We start from the raw sequence: 18,001 nt of genomic DNA on the forward strand, positions 1-18,001 counted from the left end.
GTTCGCTCCCAGACCACCACCACGCTCTCAAAACCCACCATCCCACTCTCCAGACCTATCAACCCTTCCCCAGACCCAGCAGTCTGCTCCTCAAACTCGACAGCTCTTTCCCCAGACCCAGCAGCTCACCCCCCCCCCTTCCCAGGACTCAGCAGCCCTTCCCCAGACCCAGCAGTCTGCTCCTCAAGCCCAGCAGCTCGTTCCCCAGACCCAGCAGCTCACCCCCCCTCCCTCCCAGGACTCAGCAGCCCTTCTCCAGACCCAGTAGTCTACTTCAGAGACCTATCAGCTCGACGCAGTCTCAGCAGCTCACCCATAGACTCAGTAACCCCCTTCCCAAGCCCAGCAGTCTACTCCACAGATCCAGCAGCTCGCACCCAGGCTCAGCAGCTCACCCCCAGACACACCAGTCCTCTCCCGGGCCCAGCAGCTCGACCCCTCCAGGCTCAGAAGCTCACGCCCAGACTCGGCATCTTTCTCGCCGGGCCCAGCAGTTTGCCCGACAGATCCAGCGGCTCCCTCCCCAGACTCAGATGCTCGCTCGCAGGTTCAGTAGCCCACTCCCAGACCCACAAACTCCCCAGCCTTAGCAGCTCGCCCGAGACTCGTCAGCTCTTCCCCATACTCAGCAGCTCTTTCCCAGGCTCAGCAGCTCGCCCTCCAGCCCGCTCCCAGACCCAGCAGCTCCTCCCCAGACTCAGCAGCTCTCTTCCCCAGATTCAGAAGCTTACCCCCAGAAACAACAGGCCGCCCCATTCCGTCGAGGCCGACTCGGGCCGTCGTCGCGTCGGCCGCGCCGGCGGAGTCCCGCCAGTCGCCGCGTCGCCGCCGATGGGGACGCGCGTGTCGTCGACGCCGTCGCACGATGGGTGGCCGGGCAGCCCGGCCGGTGCATGGCGTTGCGCTCCCGCTGCTGGTGACCTGCCTCGTCACAGGTGAGGGTCACAGGCGCCACCCACCACCGGCGCCCATATCGTTTGAGTGGACGCACCCACAAATATACGTGAAGGCAAACATTTATAACAAAATGTATACGTTTTTAACAAAACGCTGCCACCTAATCTCGTTATAAAGACCGACTCTTGTTTATTATTAGCATGTTAACACAACACCCTTAAGAACTGTTCTGATCGAAAGCCCTACCTCGTGCCCTTATGCTACTGTACTTCTCCCAGTTGCACCGCAGACTGCATGTCGGCACGAAATCTGTGGTCTGCGGCCATCAAAGGCTCTGCGTGATGCATGTACAGCAGCATACTGACACGAAGCCACTCCGGCTCACCGAAATGTGTTCATGGGCCTCGTTCTGGGGACGCGAGCGGCCAGGCACAAGCGCGAATGGAGTCCTTGGGAGGTGGCAAATAATGCATCGGTAAGAACTGGCAATTTCAGACCGGTATTGAAGGCCAGGTGACGCCCTGACAGTAACGTCATGCAGTGGTATCGGCAGGCCAGGTGACACTGACGGTGGCGTCATGCAGTGACAATGGCGGGCCAGGTGACACTGACGGTGGCATCATGCAGTGATATTGGCGAGCCAGGTGACACTGACGGTGGCGTCATGCAGTGACATTGGCAGGCCAGGTGACACTGACGGTGGCGTCATGCAGTGACATTGGCGGGCCAGGTGACACTGACGTTGGCGTCATGCAATAGTATCGCGGGCACAATGATATGGTAACACCGGCAATGACCATGGGAGTGTACTTTTGCTATTGTTTGCGCAGGAGATGCTGTTGGGCCGGGTTGCCTGAAGGCAACAGCCACCTGCGTGGTAAGAGAACGGCCGCCTACGTAGTGAGGGAACGGCCACCTGCGTGATAAAGGAACGGCCACCTGCCATCTGCGGGGACAGTTCACTTTTAACTATTCAAGAGGTGACAATCCACTGCCGTTTGTAAATCTCAGTTATCGGCATTGTCCTGTCTTGCTGCGCGGTACTGATGACCACTGACCTCTGACAGGATTTAGTTCACGCCTTGCTCTGTGGGAGCAGTGATTCTCAATAATAAATAATCAGATGCCTTTTGTCGGCACACAATTGTTGCTCTATCACCGCGCGCAGCCCAGACTGTTGCAAGTGAATGTTTAGATGCTACGAATTTTACTACAATTATGCTTGCAGTTTCATCTTCCTGTAGAAAACACCCCACTTGCTGCTCAGCGGGGCTACTGTGCACATATCTGCTGCGGATGGTAAAACGCTTTGAATGCGTCGTTCATTTGCAGATCTGGAGAATTGCCTTACCAAGCTATGTTTCTCGGGCTATATCAAAAGCTATCCTGCAACTTTATACCTGTGTGCTCATAAGCGCTCACGGATATTTCAGACCTAGCATACGCCGACTTCCTCTTTCCAAGGATCCATGGCAAGAACTCGTTACTTGCGCTGCGGCCGAGATCAGAGCAGCTACGCTCGTAATCAATGAATGAAGTCCAATCTAGTGCCGAAATTGCATCGCCCTGGTAAGCCAAGTCTAGACGGTCAAAATCCATCAGTACGGGTCCATTTACATGGAGGGCCAAAGGAGTCCGGGAGTAAAAGTTTCTCAATAAGAGAGTTTAAGTGTTTCAACAAATCCTGTTGCAGCAATGCTGCTTGGAAAAGAGGCAACTTCAGAACGTCATCCGGATATTAATGATAATCTAGCTCGTGAGAAGAAGCCATCTGTGCTTTGCTACAGTTGGTCCATCGGAGAAAATAACATTTTGGCACATTTTGTGCAATGATCTGTGAAACGATTAAAGCCCATCGAATGGCTTTGCATGAAACAATCATTTGACACGTGCTGGGAAGTATTTATGGTAAATGAGCATACAAGCTCGTAACTTGTATGCACAGGAATGGCGCTGGCGCTTCCTTACATTTTCCCCCTGCGACTCACTTAGTCGAAGACGCGATACAACTCCATAATCAAAGCTTTCGACGCAAATCTGCCTGATTTGGGGACTTTGTTTTGTTGTCAAAAATGCTTATGCGAACTTACATCGTGCGTGTCGACAAAAGCTTTTAAATGGCCGGTCATGGCATCACGTGATGCTCTTCTTTGCATTGAGCATGCTTTCAGAACAGTTCGCATCTGTTGGCGCCATCCCACTTCCTGTTTTTTATCACTTATGCGATTCCTGCGTTTGAAATTAACCACATGTTAAAGAGAGTTCAGGTTCTAAATGGATCATTTGTGTGTCTCGCATTCCGTACGTAATTTGGTAGGTATTCCGTATTCCTTTAATGTGTCGTGTTGCACTAACTGCCGCTCCGGACTGGCATTCAAATGGGGTCAAAATTTATTGATATCACTTGCAGGGCAATCGGGAGGCGTGCCTTCAGAATATACGGGCGGTGATATGAGAGCCTTTGTGTTTCAAGACTGTGGTGCCCCGAGGCAATTACTGCCGCCACGGCCCATGCCCAAATTCCGCACAAGCGGATCTGACGCTAGCAATGCAGTATTGACGAGGGAACAAAGGCTCTCGTCGGACATTTGTTACAGGAAACTAGCGTCACGGTGTCCTGGGAAATGCGTTGGTTTCTATGATAACTGGATTATGCGAACACGTCAGGCCCCAGCGGGTAAGTCCCGACGACTGCCGGCGCCAGCGTGCCGCCCTGCACGCAACTGTCGCCGGCCATCGCGTCAAGCCTGGTCAAAACTGACCCCTGCCGAGCACACCAGCCGCCAACACGGGTGACGCCCTGCGCGCTCCCCGCGTGCTCCCCTGCGATAACTCAGGGCGCGGGGTTCATCGAAACTCTGCTCCCTCTACGCGCGCCTCTAAAAACAATAAGCCGGTTCGGAAATTGACCGTAACGGAGGGCCGTTAGTCAGCGCACCCCTACCGCACGTCTGGGACAGAGACGAGCCGACTGCCCTGGATCAATCTCGCTGACAGCGGCCACTGGTCGCCGCGGGGGCCTGCGGGTCACACCCGTCCCCCTCACGCCCTCTCGGCTGGCTGATGTGTGGACTCGCGACCCCCCCCCCCCCCACGCAGAGGCGTGGGGCGGCGCTCGCGGGTCCATTTCAAGTGAGGCTGCTCCCGCAGGAGGGCTCTTTATGGAGCCGTTTGGAAGGTGAACTGCCCGCGGCCCAGATGAGGGATGGAATTGCAGAACTAAGGGATGAAGTTGCGTTGTTTAATTTCATCTCGGCTCTGATGTGCTCTGCCTGCGACTTTGGATGGGGAGCACGGGATGTAACGGCGTCGTGTAACGAAGATCACCGCAGCCAGATGGGCATCCATCCCTCCATGGGCCCCAAGTCAGCTTCCGCTGAAGCAGCAACATTACTTGTCAGTTACGGTTAGTCTTGAATGATTCATTCATAATTCCACAGATAATGTGACGTTTGATCCCAAAACTTTTAACTTGTTTTTGATAAAACTCTTGCAGCCTGCGCTGAGTTAATGCAGAGTTCTGACAAGCACGTGAGAGTTTTAAACGTTTTTCACCGCCAATGGTACAAACCTATCTGAACCTAACGTTCCCTGACAGTACCTAACCTGCCGTCATACCAGTGATGAAACATGAAGTTACAAATAAAATATAACATGTATAAAGCTGACGGACTGAAGATGACACATGGCTTGTAGTTATTGCAGTTCGCACGCGGTCCTGCTGTTTCTCGTATTTGAAATGCTTGACATCTTAAGTTGATGATAGCTCTTCTCACCATTGCATGACTGTTATCCAAGCGTGCGCACCAGGATGGCTTATGGAACAGAGCAAGTCAAAAATGGGATCCCAGGGAAGAGATCCTGAATGAAATCGGGCACCCTCCGGATCCTCCCAAGATCTTAAAAGTTATCGTGATGTCAACACACCATCAGCACTAAAAAACATCTTTTGGGCCTCAAAAAGCTCTAAAAACACGTACCCAGGCAATAGTCTCCATCGACATAGCTCCCACCACACCCCGAAATAAGGTCATTCTACAATGAGAACGGCGAGAAGAGCTCCGCCGGCCGCGATCTCCCGTGCCGGTGCTCCACGAGGCGGCGGCCGCCTGGCTCCGGAGTCAACGACCGCCGCCGGCCGAGCGCGGCCTGCGCGCCCTGGCCAGCTGCAGCCGGCCCACTTCAGAGGGCGTGGCCGGAGCGGGGCGGTCGGGTGCAGGGCGGTCCCAGCTGCGTGTGGCCGGACCGGGTGTCTGCAGAGGTGGCCCGTCATGGGAGACGGACGAATAAGTGCCGCACGCTGCTCGTGGCGAGGCGGCGGGCAGGGGAGGGGGACATGCGGAGGGTGTCTGGCTGCGACGTGATGTCGCAGTTCCGATCCTTGTGGGAAAGGAGATGGCGATGTACGGACGCGGTCGGAAGACAAGATCACGCCAGACGACAGGGCGGTGACACGCGTGGCCGTGCCAGACGACAGGGCGGTGGCACATGTGACCGTGCCAGACGGCGGGGTGGTGGCACATGTGACCGTGCCAGACGAGAGGGTGGTGGCACATGTGGCCGTGCCAGTTGCCAGAATTGCATTCAAAACATGGCTGCATTTCCTGACCAATAAGAAGTTAGTGGTTGAAGCAGTTTTATGGCATACGGGGGTTCGAAGGCACTCTTACGTTTTTATTTTTTGGCCATCTGCCGGCTGGTGAGCTCTTTGCATTGACTACCGTCCGCAGAGTTAATGTTTGGGCTGTTGACAATATCAGACCGTTTTTGTCGGAAACATGGTAAATACGAAGAGTTTATCACGGGATAGGCTGTAAAAAACGTATGCGTCCCTTCCATCCGCGTTTCGCGAATCATCCTGGTTGCGTGTACGCGTACATTTGTTGCCAGACAGTAGTGTGCTGCTAATAAACTGGTTTAACCACATGTTATCATTATCACAGTGAGGCAGCAGACAAAATTAATTTTCAAATATATGACAATATCTGGTGACTGCGACGATGACATGTATAGAAGAGCTTTCATGCTTCATGCTGATATGCCCGTTCACGTGCGAATGGAAGTACTCGTGCGTGCAAATGAGAATTCATTGGACATTTGCAGAGTGGCACAATGGTTGCCAGCCATCGCTCCGGGGCACATTTCTTCAGAATTGCGACGAAACTTCTCGAGCAATTCTCATCTGAACCAACTAAAGGCTAACCGAGTGCGTACTAACGAGTGACATTGTACCCTAATGCACGCCGACTCGGGAAATGGGACGGAAATTACTCAGCGAATGGGACTCAGCTGATCAGAAGAGCGCGTTAGGTCTTCTGAGAGCCGACGACGCTGCAATTAAGCGGTGCGTTCTGTTCCGAATACAATCCCAGCTTGGAGTTCACGCATTTAACACACTTAACACAACATGCACCTTTAACGCTAGTGTAGTTCCGCAGCCGGGCCTTCGCAAACAGGCCAACCCATTGGTCTCACATTTGTTTGCAGTTGGAATTGCAGCCATGCCGTTAGCCGATGTGTTGAAGTCATGTGAAAAATGAATATCAATGCCTAGTGAAAATTTTACACTTGTTTCATTTATTAAAGCTGGGAAAGCTTGTTAACCTTTTGGTCCTTATACAAGTCTTGTATCAGGATTGGGAGGTGACGTTTTGACAGCGAGGAGAAGGGGACAAACAAGAATATATGTTTTATCTGTCATTGTTCAACCTCCGGGTAACCCAAATGCTTAGGTTCTAGACCAAGTAAGCTAATTAAAGAAACACTTCGCCCAAATTCGGCATCAGTAATACTTTTTGCTACTTTGCCGTCAGTGAATCACACTAATCATAAGTTGTAACCCACATAAAGATAGCAGATGTTCATCAGAACGGGCACGGCATAAGTGGGTATTTGCAACTTAACCATTTTTGAGCGTCACTCGCGACGTGTTTTACCTTTACACGCAAGTTCATCGATCGGCTTGACTGTCTTGCTGATCTTACTGATCGGCTTGACTGTTTGCCAGACAGAGTCAGTCATACTTCACGGGGTTACACCATGTCGCCACCCAGGTCATGTGGTGTTAACTTATGAGGGTCGATACAAAATGTTTTGTTTCGCTTATAGTAATAAATAAGTCGGTAAAAAGTCACATTTCCAAGCGAATCACTTTTGAATCCCATGCGAATCAGAAGAACCGATTAGATAATTAGGTGATAAGGATTACATTAGGTGATTAGGCGAATCGACCCCCTCCCCTATCAGGGCAGGGCTTACATAATGACACACCTTGACCTTTCAGGATTATTCCCCCGCCCAGCCGAAGGCGGGTGCCGAAATATCTCAGACGGTGCAGGGCTTACATATAACAACCGTCATTTATTCAACGCAAATTGCAATTTAAACTCCACTTCATTTGCATTGCAAACTGCATTTAGTGTGATATGAGGTTCCAATGTCCATAGGATGCATAAACATTTAGGTGAGCACTTATTGCCCTACGTTGATTGCCATTCGGTCTGGACTGGATTCGTGAAATTGTTTCATCCTAATATGTGTCTCCATCACTTAAAAGTCTTCAACTACTGGGCTTCAAAACAAACTCAGACACTGCCCTCTCCCTATTCCCTAGCCCTATTCCGGCTACCCGAGAGCGCAAATTTCCTCTGCATTAAACCATCACCGCACATCTGTCTAATAACATCAACGATGCAATCTAGCGAGATTAGCAAAACCGTTTCATCTGCCAGTCATCGGTTCGAACCAATTCGCAGAGCCGTTCATGTGGAAACAGCAATTACATCTTCAGGAGGACAGCTGCCTCCGCCGCCGCCACTCGCCAGACCGCAGGCTCGTCATCTCAGCCGTAACCGCCCGTCAGCCCCCTCCCCCTCCCCTTCCCTCCCTCCCAGCACTGGGCGCGTCGGCGGCGACGCCCGGCTGGAGTCGACGATTATTCAGCGCCGTCTCAGGGCCTCCCCGTCGCATCGACGATGGCAGCCTTCAGGTGCGGGCAGTCAGCGACGGGGGATGCCCCGGGCCGCTGGACCGCCGCCGCGCTCTGATCCCGTCATCAGCACCGGAGGCGCCGCATCACCTCCGACGAGTCCCTGGCGGCGATCCGCGCGAGCGCCTGCTCGCCGCCGGCCGCAGCGTCAGTAACGGCGATGCGGCACCGGTTCGACGGTGGCTGATCAGAGGCGGACTGTGTCAGCGTCACGCTCGACGCGGCTGGACGCTACTCCAGGCGTGGTGCTGGACAATGCTCTGGGCATGGTGCCCGTCTCAGGACGCTGCAAAACTGTGGACGTGGAGTGGTGGCGCGAGATGAGACAGCGGTGGCACACCGTGGTTCCGATGGAGCGCCCAACGATGATGCGGTTTTGCAAATCACTCACCACAAAAGGGTACTTCGTTGATGGCTCTCCTCACGTAAAGCTTTCCCGGGAACCCAACAATGTTGCCGTGCGACTGTGCTCTAAAGCTTGTTTCCAGCCCCTCCTGAATGCGCTGCGCGTTGTGTCGCAGGTGTGGCCAGCATCCGCCTGTTGCACGCCGAGATCCCGCGCTTCGTGGCGTCCGGCCAGCACGTGCCGCTCTCGTGCCACGTGCTGCTGGCCTGGGGTGAGCGCATCTACGCGGTCAACTGGTACAAGGACGGCCGCGAGTTCTACCGGCACTACCCGGCCGAGGTGCCGGCCGGGCAGGTGTTCCACCAGCCCCACCTCAGCGTCGATGTAAGACCTCGCCCCGTCCGATGCAGTTGTGCGGTACTCCATGCGGTGTGACGGCTGTCGCGTTAACCTGGACTGACTGTAGGCGCCTTCTTCTGAAGGTCGTCGAAGATCATCTTGGATCCGTGCCTAAAACGCATTAAATATGCAACATCTGTGCATCGCGTTATACTCAGCAGGACGTAGACTATTTCCATAAATGCAAATCATTTTGAAATGCAATCCCGTAGCCTCCGAAAGTTACCGCTTCTGGTAGGTCTGGCGCCCACGTAGCAAACAACTTCTCTCACCAGCCAACGGACATGCCAACTGAACTTGGATAACTTGTATGGCCGTTCCCGTTGTCCTGCTGAACTTGAATTACTCGCACAGCTCTTTCAATAAGGCGCACTTCCAGTTTAACGGAGCGCGGCACAACGCCCCGGGTCATAAAGCAGCCGTCGCAGCCGTCCCACCAAATAGGTTAGTCATAATCGCTCAGCTCCCTCGCTCAGGGCTCCCCACATGAGCCCCGAGCCAGGCTACGTCGTCGCACACACTGGCGGTGTTCTCGATACGCCGCTCGCGCTGCCGCTACGACCTGCGTCGTAACGAGACTGGTGTATCTGCGGGCACAGGCGGCGGCGAGTAACGTCAGCACGGTGCTATTACGCCACATGACGGCAGCCGCCTCGGGGACCTACCGCTGCGAGATCTCCACCGAGGCGCCGCTCTTCAACACCGTCTCACGCCACGGCCGACTGCGAGTGGTCGGTGAGTCGGTGCGGTGGGGGTGAGAGCGGGGCTGGGAAGGGTGGAGTGAGGCGGGGCTGACCACTGGCCAGACGACGGGTACGGCGAGGTTGCCGTCGTCGGTGGTCGTCGGGAGGGCTGACTGGTGAGGTTACTGGCATCGGTGAGTCGCGTTATGATCATGCGAGTCATCGGGAGTCAGTTCGGTGCGTGCATGATCTGATCAGGGACTTTTAAAGGCTGGTTGAAAATCATTGAGGCATGAAAAAATTTGACGGAGATCTGTCATTAGCTGTTCGATGGCTTCTGACGATTGAGACTGTAAGCGCCGATGAGGTGGGCAGAGGGCTGCAAGTACGTGTTCGGCGGCCAAACGTCCGCAGTCTGTGCTTGTAAATAGGGTTAGTTGACGTCAGTGAATGAATTATTCGCCAAAATTGTGGAATGGACGTACTAGAAATTTGCGTGTGATAATTTTGTTCTGCTCAATTTTATACTCACCAGAACCAAATTCAACATGAAGGTGGGCCAGCAGGCCTTCATGTTAATAGCCAATACCAGTACTCTTGACAAATACGTTGCTACCTCTCGCAAAAGAAGGCTCAACTCGACCGCTGCGCCAAGAATTTCAGCTTAGAGTCGTTGGCAGGTCAAAATCTCCGCAGGAAAGCTCCCCACGCAGAAAACTCACAATAAGATGACAGGCCGTGGCAGGCCTAACTCGAGCTGTGAGGGTGCAAATTGCCTTCCCTTGTACCGGCATATTGCAGCACTTAACTCTAACAACAGCGAGAAACGTGGCGTCATCAGTGATTTAGAACGTGCGATTACGACGAGACGAGTCACGCAGTAGCAGAATAAGTCACTGATCTCCCGGCGGATCTTGCCAAGGACGAGTCAGTCTTATCTAAATTTGTCGAACGAAACAGAAGCCGTGAGTCGCAAACCAAACGTTGCACCTGATTAGGCACGGGGGAATCCTCTCCACCTTTCGCCGTCAACACAGTATTTTTTCTCGAACGCCATTCGAGTAACTCCACGAAGCTTTGAATTTCCAGTTCCTCACCCAAAACCTGTAACCAAATTATGCGGCATTTAAATCCGCTGTTTACGATGTGAAACGTTTGTTGATTCGTTACTTGATCATTTCCGATTCGCAGGATGTGAGCGGTATGCAACAACTGCTGCAGACCAGTCTAGGTGTTTTTTTGGTTCTATAATTTGATTATCGCTATATGGTCCAATTCCGTTGTTCCTTTGTTCCTCGGTATTGACGCAGCAAGATGATACAGGGCCGATTGATTCAACTGTCCGGAAGCCAGGTAAACCTTTCCGAAGTTTCGGAAGAAGTATTCTTTTAGGAAGTTTCTACATGCATCTGGTAGGATTCTGAAACAGGGTAAATATGGCCGCGTGGCCGCGGCCCGACGTTCGCTCGCATCTCCCAGTTAGGGAGAACTGAACGGCTCATGTGCTGATGAGTACGTCCTAACTGGCTTAAAGCGCTTGGATTCTTCATTCGCAAGCATATTAACAGGCGCTCGGGTGGAGGGGATCAAATTGACCCCCCAAAGGTCTTTCCAAAATGGTTTCCGAACGGCGCGGTGTAGTCACGCCAAATTTTGCATAGCTATAGACAATTGAATAGCGGATCATTTGGCATCAACGATTTAGATGTACCTGATAAGGCCACTGACCTATGGCAGTCAAAGTCAGACCATGGTTTCAGCGAAGACAATTTCTAGGGAATCCCCCAATCTGATCCAACAACGGAGTGTTAGACGAAACCATACATCTCTGAGATGCTTTCTTAGGCAACACAGCAGTTGAATGAGCATATTATATTGACCTAAGGTCATGTATGAAGGTCACACCAAGGTCGAAACCAACCTGTTTTGTTACTCTAGGGCTTGCCGTATGGGATGGTTTCTGTTGCTCATTTCGACCTTATTGATAGCGGGAGCCGCATTATACATCATCCATAGACTTCTTAGAGGTCATAATAGGTCATTGACCTAAAATGACGCAGGTCAATCTTTTGTTTTAGGAACATACTGCCTGGCGTAATCTCTGTCGCTTAGTCAAATGCAAAACTCAAAGCAATCTTGTATTATGTTGGTCACCTTGACCCTCAAAAGGTCAAACAAGGTCACTGACCTTAAATGAGGATATGACCTTTTGCTTAGAAACGGTTATTTAGGTTCTGGGGGCATTTTGAAGACCAGCCTGGAACTTTACCTTGTTTGACCTTTTTTACGCAAAGGTCATGTCCTAGGAACCTAAAACTTTGACCTGAGTGAGTTCACGTACAGTTCAACACATTTTGTACCTTTGGTGTCTCTAGCTCTCTTATTTCCAGAGATCTCAGGGGGGGGGGGGTTCAAACCGACCCTCCCAGCCCGAGCGAGGGGTATCTAGCCGGAAACCCGGGCGCGTGTTGAGTAGAGTATGTCCGTTGTCCATGCAAGTTGAGTTGTAAGAAGATGTATTCAGTGACTCCAGGTTAATCGGTCTCATGCCAGTCCCAGATATTCCAAAATGCTATGATGCAGAGCCTCCATCATGCCTACGTGCGTTGGGAAAATATGCCAGTTGCCGCTTCGTCGACACGTTTTTATAAAGCTCCGTTTGAATATTTGCAGCATTCAGAAGAGCCATGTTTTGTTGAAAGTCAAAACTCTTTCTGCTGTGCTTGCAGATGTTGTTTGGACGCCTCATGCATTAAATGAATCACAACTGCATAGTCGTATATGGAATGGAAATAGCTTATATGGCGAGATATTTAGTTTCACTCGAAACGCTATCAATAGAACGTTTTGAAACTGAGACGTTTGCAGCAACGCTCATACCTGCCATGATTACTAATGGGCGTATTTCCGTACCCTAACTATGCCAAGATTTTTCAAGAAGCAAAGTTAGTGTATGGAATGAGGGCGAATAATGGCGCAGGGAACAGAATGTATGGCCGCAGGAGACAGCTGTCACGGCCGGAAGACAAATGATTTGCAATGAGGCTGCACACTCACTGCAATAAATTGAGCAGCTGAGCACCCCTCCTGGAGATATCTCACCGAGTCTGCCACGACTAGCGGCAGTCTGGCCTTCAAATGACAGTCTCATTTGTATTTATCGTAAAGTGCTGAGGCAGTTTGCATGGCTGATAACACGTAGGACATATCTAGTAACGGTATGGCCTGGTTAGCCGACATCTTGGACTGAAGGCGTTTCCTGGTGGCTCGTTGAAGCTATCTATTTTCTGATACAAGCTGTGATACTTGATTAGCTAACAGCTGCAGGAACAGGCCACGGGAAGTCAGTCTTCCATTAAATTACATTGCAAATTAGCTCAATGAAATGGCGTTTCAGCCAATATTGGCATACCCATTATCTCCGATAAATTGGGATCGGTACTTCGAGCCCCTGTGCAGTCACCACTGTCTTCATTTAGCGGAGGCCGAAGCCGATCTGTCACGGCTGCAAAACCGACGTTCGCGACCAAAACCGTTCCGGCGCAAGATACGGCGTCTCGTTAAGAGGGACGGCAGACCGGCCCGAGGGATTTTGATGCATTCGCCGTCGGCGCGCCGTGCGCCGCCCGGCGGATCTGCGACGGTTCCGGCGCGGTTCGCGCGGGCGACGATCAATGGCGCAGCGGCGCTACCGGGTTGACGGTCGTGTTATGGCCGTGTCCGCGTGCTCCGGCGCTCGTAACGACGCTCCTTTTGTCTCTGCCCCATCGAGCGTTAAGGCACGGCCACAGAGGTGCCCCACGAAGTTGTCATCGGAGCGCTGGGCCGCTATTCAGATCAGGCCAAGTTAAGCCGATGCCGAAAGCCAAGCGCAAATGCGCTTCACCTGTGACATCGGTCTGTGGTGACAGCAAGACGGCGGGCGATGCGAAGGCTGCCTGACTTTAGAGCGGATGCGTTCGAGAGTCACACGGGAAGAGGTCGAAGTGCTCCAATTATTCGTTTTTGTGCCCATGTCCTGAAGCACCCGTTTTTGTGCGGAAAGTTCTGGGTGCGTGTTTGGCTACTCGTAAATCCGTTATGCAGGAACGATGATTATATAGGCTTGCATGCAGGTGAAGTGTGTTTTAGCTGGTGAATGCGATGCATGACACTCATATCCTGTCATGTGCCGGTGTTGGAAGCACTCAGCCTGAAGTCCCGTAGACACTACCACTCACTTCCTACCCATTGCTATTACGTAGGGCGAACTAAGCAAGTCGTTTGCTGTGCACTACAGGCACTCTTTTGGAACGCAGGGGGTCAATAGTCCACCTGCGGACGTCCCGGCGCCGCGCTCACCGGTCGCCCCTGCCCCAGACCTGCCGACCAGCGGCCCGGCGATCAGCGGCGGACGGGACAGCTACCGCATCGGCGACCTGGTGCGGCTCAACTGCACCTCTCCGCCCACCGTGCCGCCGCCTACCCTGCACTGGTACATCGACGGAGAGCGGGTGAGAGCGCCGAGCGGGGACGAGCGGCGGTGCCCAGCGGGCTGGCCCAGCTCTGGCCCGCTTCACCGCCGGTCGGCTGTTGCTCAGTGCCGCCCGCCATGACTGTCCGGACTTAGGACAGTGCGGGGTCACAGGCCGCTTCACGTAAGGTATGCGGTAGAGACGTGGTCCTCTGGTAGTGGGCTAGTTCGGTGGACTGTACAGTGGTCTGTTCAATCTGACGCCTCTCGGTGCTTGGAATGGACAAATGGGTGTCGAAAGAGATTGTGCAATTTACTGGTTTGCTCTCAAGTTTAATTTCCGGTCATTTTTATTCTTCTTCCATACTGCTGGCATTATGCCATGCCAGTGCTCTTTCAGTTAGGAAATGCCCCCAGACTCGTCGCCGTCTGGATTCCAAGAAAAGATCAAAGGACGCCGAATATCGACTGTTCAAGCGCATATTGAATTCAGCACAGATTAGAGCGTCTGATTGTCTGGCCCGGTCTGGGTAGAATGGTTGTCTGATGGAGGAATTCGGTATAGCCCGTGTCAAAGTCTTCTTTATTGACCAGCGCCGCTCAACTATTTCGGAACGGCCACTGGGCCGAATGACGTATTGTTTCCAGCACCGACACACCCCAGGCCCAACCGACCAGCTGCCCTTCACCACTCCCCAGGCGCACCCTGACCTGGTAACCCGGTACCCGCCGGTGAGGGCGCCTGACGGCACCGTCACCGTCACCAAGCAGCTGCGACTCACGCTGCTGTACAAGCACCTGGTGGCCACCGGCCGGCTGAACATTAAGGTGTGCCACGTCGACCGCCGTAGATGCGGACAGCCCACGGCCGAGCGGGGACGCCACCAAATGAGATGGGTCTGGCGTGCTGTCTGAAGTCATCATGGAGTAACACCTCAGTCTGCACACGACAGTTGCTGGCAGCTCGCACGCAGCATTACTTTGAAGTTGTTAAGATGCTGTGCACGAATCCAATGCAACTTCAACCGACACGGCGTACGATTACTCTGGAGTTCTATTGCTGCATGTTGGTGGCGCCTGACAGCATCAAGTACGCGTCTTGTTTGCAGTGTACGGCGTCCCTGGAGAACATCTACTGGAGGAGCCACGAGCGCCACGTACACGAGCACGTGGAGGCGAGGCCGGCGCGTGTCACCGGCAGAAGTGTCTCCAGTAAGTTACTGACAACACGGCTGAGTCTGACACGGTTCGGCAGTGGTCTTCGCCAAAGTCCATTACAAATGTAGTGAAAGCCCTGGATCTTTTGCCGGCTTGAGTTCCGACGTCGGATCGCGAGCCGTAGAGAAATGCGATCAATTAAGCGGGATGAAATGGACGAGCTGATATCAAATTGTTCGCGTCAAGCCCACACTGCAGGCTGGTATATGGCCCGGCCCGGGTCGGCCGAGCCGCCTTATAAAACTGGCCCCGGGGAAAGGGGACGGCTCACGGCAACACTTTTCCCGATTACAGAGCTCGCCACTGTTGGAGCCGAATGCAGTTCTCAGGAACGGGCACGTCACAGGGCTAGGTCTGCGAGAGTTGGATGTCGCTTTTGTATCAAGCTTGTGATGCATTTCAAATGCTTGCAGCGCATCTCAGACTGGTTGTACATAGCATAGTCCGGCCGTAAGACATCTGTATTTTGATTTGTCCAGATATCGGCATTATTGTTATCTATTGTTACGTAGCGACGAACGAGGACCACCTGATTTGGAAGTGGTTTGATTGTTACAGACAGAGATTTTGATAGTGTAGTTGTTAAGTTGAGCTTCTGAGAAATCAGAGGTAAGAGGTTTAATTCTCCGCGATGCCGCCCTTCCCGCCGGGATGAGCCACAGGCGATTCCATATAGTTGTTTTTTTGGATTAGAGCCCTTTCGACCAGGGGCTTTCAACTGATCATTCCAGGGTTATGGGATGAAGGGAAATGGTTAACGATGGGACAGACTAGCATGCCCCTGGCGGGCCAACCGCCGAGCTAAAACCCGCCCATGCGCGCTGGGTACCCGGTCGGGGTCCCCCTTCCCACGGGGCTGTCGGCCCACTCGTGGCTGACGCATGCAGCCCGCCCCGGATAAGCGGGGTGTCGCGAGGATGCAGGATGAAGCAAGATAGAGGATAAGAGGGACGGACTGAATCCGTACAGCCTCAGCAGCTGAGTTCGTCGTGAGGCACAATAGCGACGATCCTAATAGACTGTAAATTTAGAACTGATTCGAGCGTGATTTTGACCATGGCCTCACAGATGGCATCACCCATGACCTATCGTCTGTCTGGCCATGACCTGGTAGAGTCCACCTGTGTCAAATTAACATTTTTTTCTCTGCAGACGGAACGAGGCCACTGAATGCACAACAGAGGTGGCGGCTCCTGGTAGCGACAGCTACGCTACTGCTTCACAGTGTCGCCTGGAGGTGACAGCATCGTCGACCGCCAACTCGAAAACATCCCGCCGTCAATATCGAATTACTAGTGAAGGCGACGGTGAAGGACAACCCACCGGCTTGAGCATATGTAGCGGCGCATGCGCGATGGCGATGATAAAAAACAAACTAAATGGGCAGTGGCACATCATCGCCGAAAGTTGGGTGGTGCTTCAGCGCTGGATGAACAACTGACCGTGCGATTTGGGTTGACGCTCCTCCCGTGAATGCCTGCTACGTACCGTCTGGGAATGGGCGTAAGTAGTCATTGAGGGTCGAGCAGCAACACAATTCTACTGCTTTGGTGATTAGGTGTCATTAAAATGTGAGCTGAAATAAAAGTTAGGTTTAATGCTAATATGCCAACAAATTTCGTAAGATGCAGCGTTGCAGCGTATCGCAGGTAAATACACGTCTTACCGACCCACAGCACCGTAGCTTGCACATGTTTCGTATCTTTGCTCCATGACGTTGGTTTTAGGCATTGTTGGCTGTCGTCAGTAACAACCAGTGTAATGATAATGGAGGACAATGCTTTTGTAATCTGTGCATGTAGCGGACTTAAAACGAGCTTTTAGACTTTTTTATTAGTTCAAAGAAACACGGTTGTCAGTCGTATCGATGCGTTGGAGTCTCATAAGAACCACTTGCAGGATGCCAATAAATAGGCTGCATCGCCAGGCAGTTACATAATTTTCCATCGCTCATATTTTTCTGAGGCACGCACACTGCGAGCTGAAAAGGGCTATCTAGCATGGGGTGCACGGCAAAATGCATCCAAAGCGTCTTGCATACCAGGAATAAAAACTGCGCCATTTGGTTTAAAATAAATTTTACGACTGCTGTAAGCTTAACCCATAAGCGTCAAGCTCCAGTGGAAGCATATTGTCGATCATTATGTTGTGTCTGACAGCTCGGAATTTGCTGACGACCGTAAGTGACCCAATCCACGGCAAATAGACGAGTGGGTGGCTGGGCGAAGGAGTGCGCTTTATTTTACATCTTGATGAAACTGCTTCTTGGGCTTGTCCCTCGTTCATCCAACATTAATACCTTTAGAAAGATTGGCGCAGAATAAATCATGGAAGGGCAGGGGAAGAGAGTGGCCAAAAATATAAACTTTCTTTAGAGTTTTTTCCAGAGGTCACCGAACAAGAACATCTTGAGAGCTACTTACAGCATTGCATGATTGTCCGAATGGCACAAAACTATATACCGCCGAACTTTCATTGAACAACCGCATGTTTTCGCAGTAGTTAAGTTCTTATTTGGATACAATTTCAGATCATGTCCTTTAAACGTAAAGGTAGGCAACCAGTGATGGCCTCCGGTACGTTAGCTGTTTTTGAGAATGCAGAGGTAAATAATGATGCTGTTCCAAAAAAAGTTTCAATTTTAATGCTCTGAATGATGATTTCAAATCCGGAGTGCAAACCCAATTTTCCCTGCGTGTGCATAACTGTCAGCTGGAAAGCAAGTGGTTAGAAATGCACGCGCAATAAATATTTTTGACCTTTTAGTTACCCATTGTGTTTTGAGGGAAATTTTATCTTGAATATGTTTATTTTGTATCGCGCCACCAACTACTGATCTCGAGGCCGCTGATCTCTGCCTTGCCTGTCACTGGAGAGAGCCGACAAATGCAACAGTATGGATCAGGCAGACAGCGTGACGAAGGGCGCCCCCATATGACACGTGAAAAGGAGGAGACTTTAGCAGAATTAGAATATGAGGCACTGGAACGCCAACCTTACATGCTAGATCTTGTGCG

The 18,001-nt window shown here is 52.1% G+C and overlaps 1 protein-coding gene across 1 annotated transcript; it reads left to right on the forward strand.

Moving 5' to 3' along the window:
* Positions 1–856: 856 nt before the first annotated feature.
* Positions 857–16,459, forward strand: LOC119108561 (uncharacterized). The gene is made up of 7 exons (XM_037232154.1): positions 857–935; positions 8,407–8,615; positions 9,230–9,365; positions 13,673–13,806; positions 14,466–14,594; positions 14,876–14,978; positions 16,137–16,459. Exons 1-7 carry the CDS (start codon positions 866–868, stop codon positions 16,223–16,225), a joined length of 870 nt encoding a protein of 289 aa, XP_037088049.1. The 5' UTR covers positions 857–865; the 3' UTR covers positions 16,226–16,459.
* Positions 16,460–18,001: the final 1,542 nt, after the last annotated feature.

The sequence above is a fragment of the Pollicipes pollicipes genome, unplaced genomic scaffold (genome assembly GCF_011947565.3).
Source record: "Pollicipes pollicipes isolate AB1234 unplaced genomic scaffold, Ppol_2.1 Scaffold_6686;HRSCAF=7923_pilon_pilon_pilon, whole genome shotgun sequence".
NCBI lineage: Eukaryota > Metazoa > Arthropoda > Thecostraca > Pollicipedomorpha > Pollicipedidae > Pollicipes > Pollicipes pollicipes.

Coding starts and splice junctions, on each gene's coding strand:
- LOC119108561 (XM_037232154.1), top strand. CDS start 866: ATGGGTGGCCGGGCAGCCCGGCCGGTGCATGGCGTTGCGCTCCCGCTG. Junction 9,366..13,672: donor CGGCCGACTGCGAGTGGTCG/GTGAGTCGGTGC, acceptor CCCCTGCCCCAG/ACCTGCCGACCAGCGGCCCG. Junction 13,807..14,465: donor GGTACATCGACGGAGAGCGG/GTGAGAGCGCCG, acceptor ACCACTCCCCAG/GCGCACCCTGACCTGGTAAC.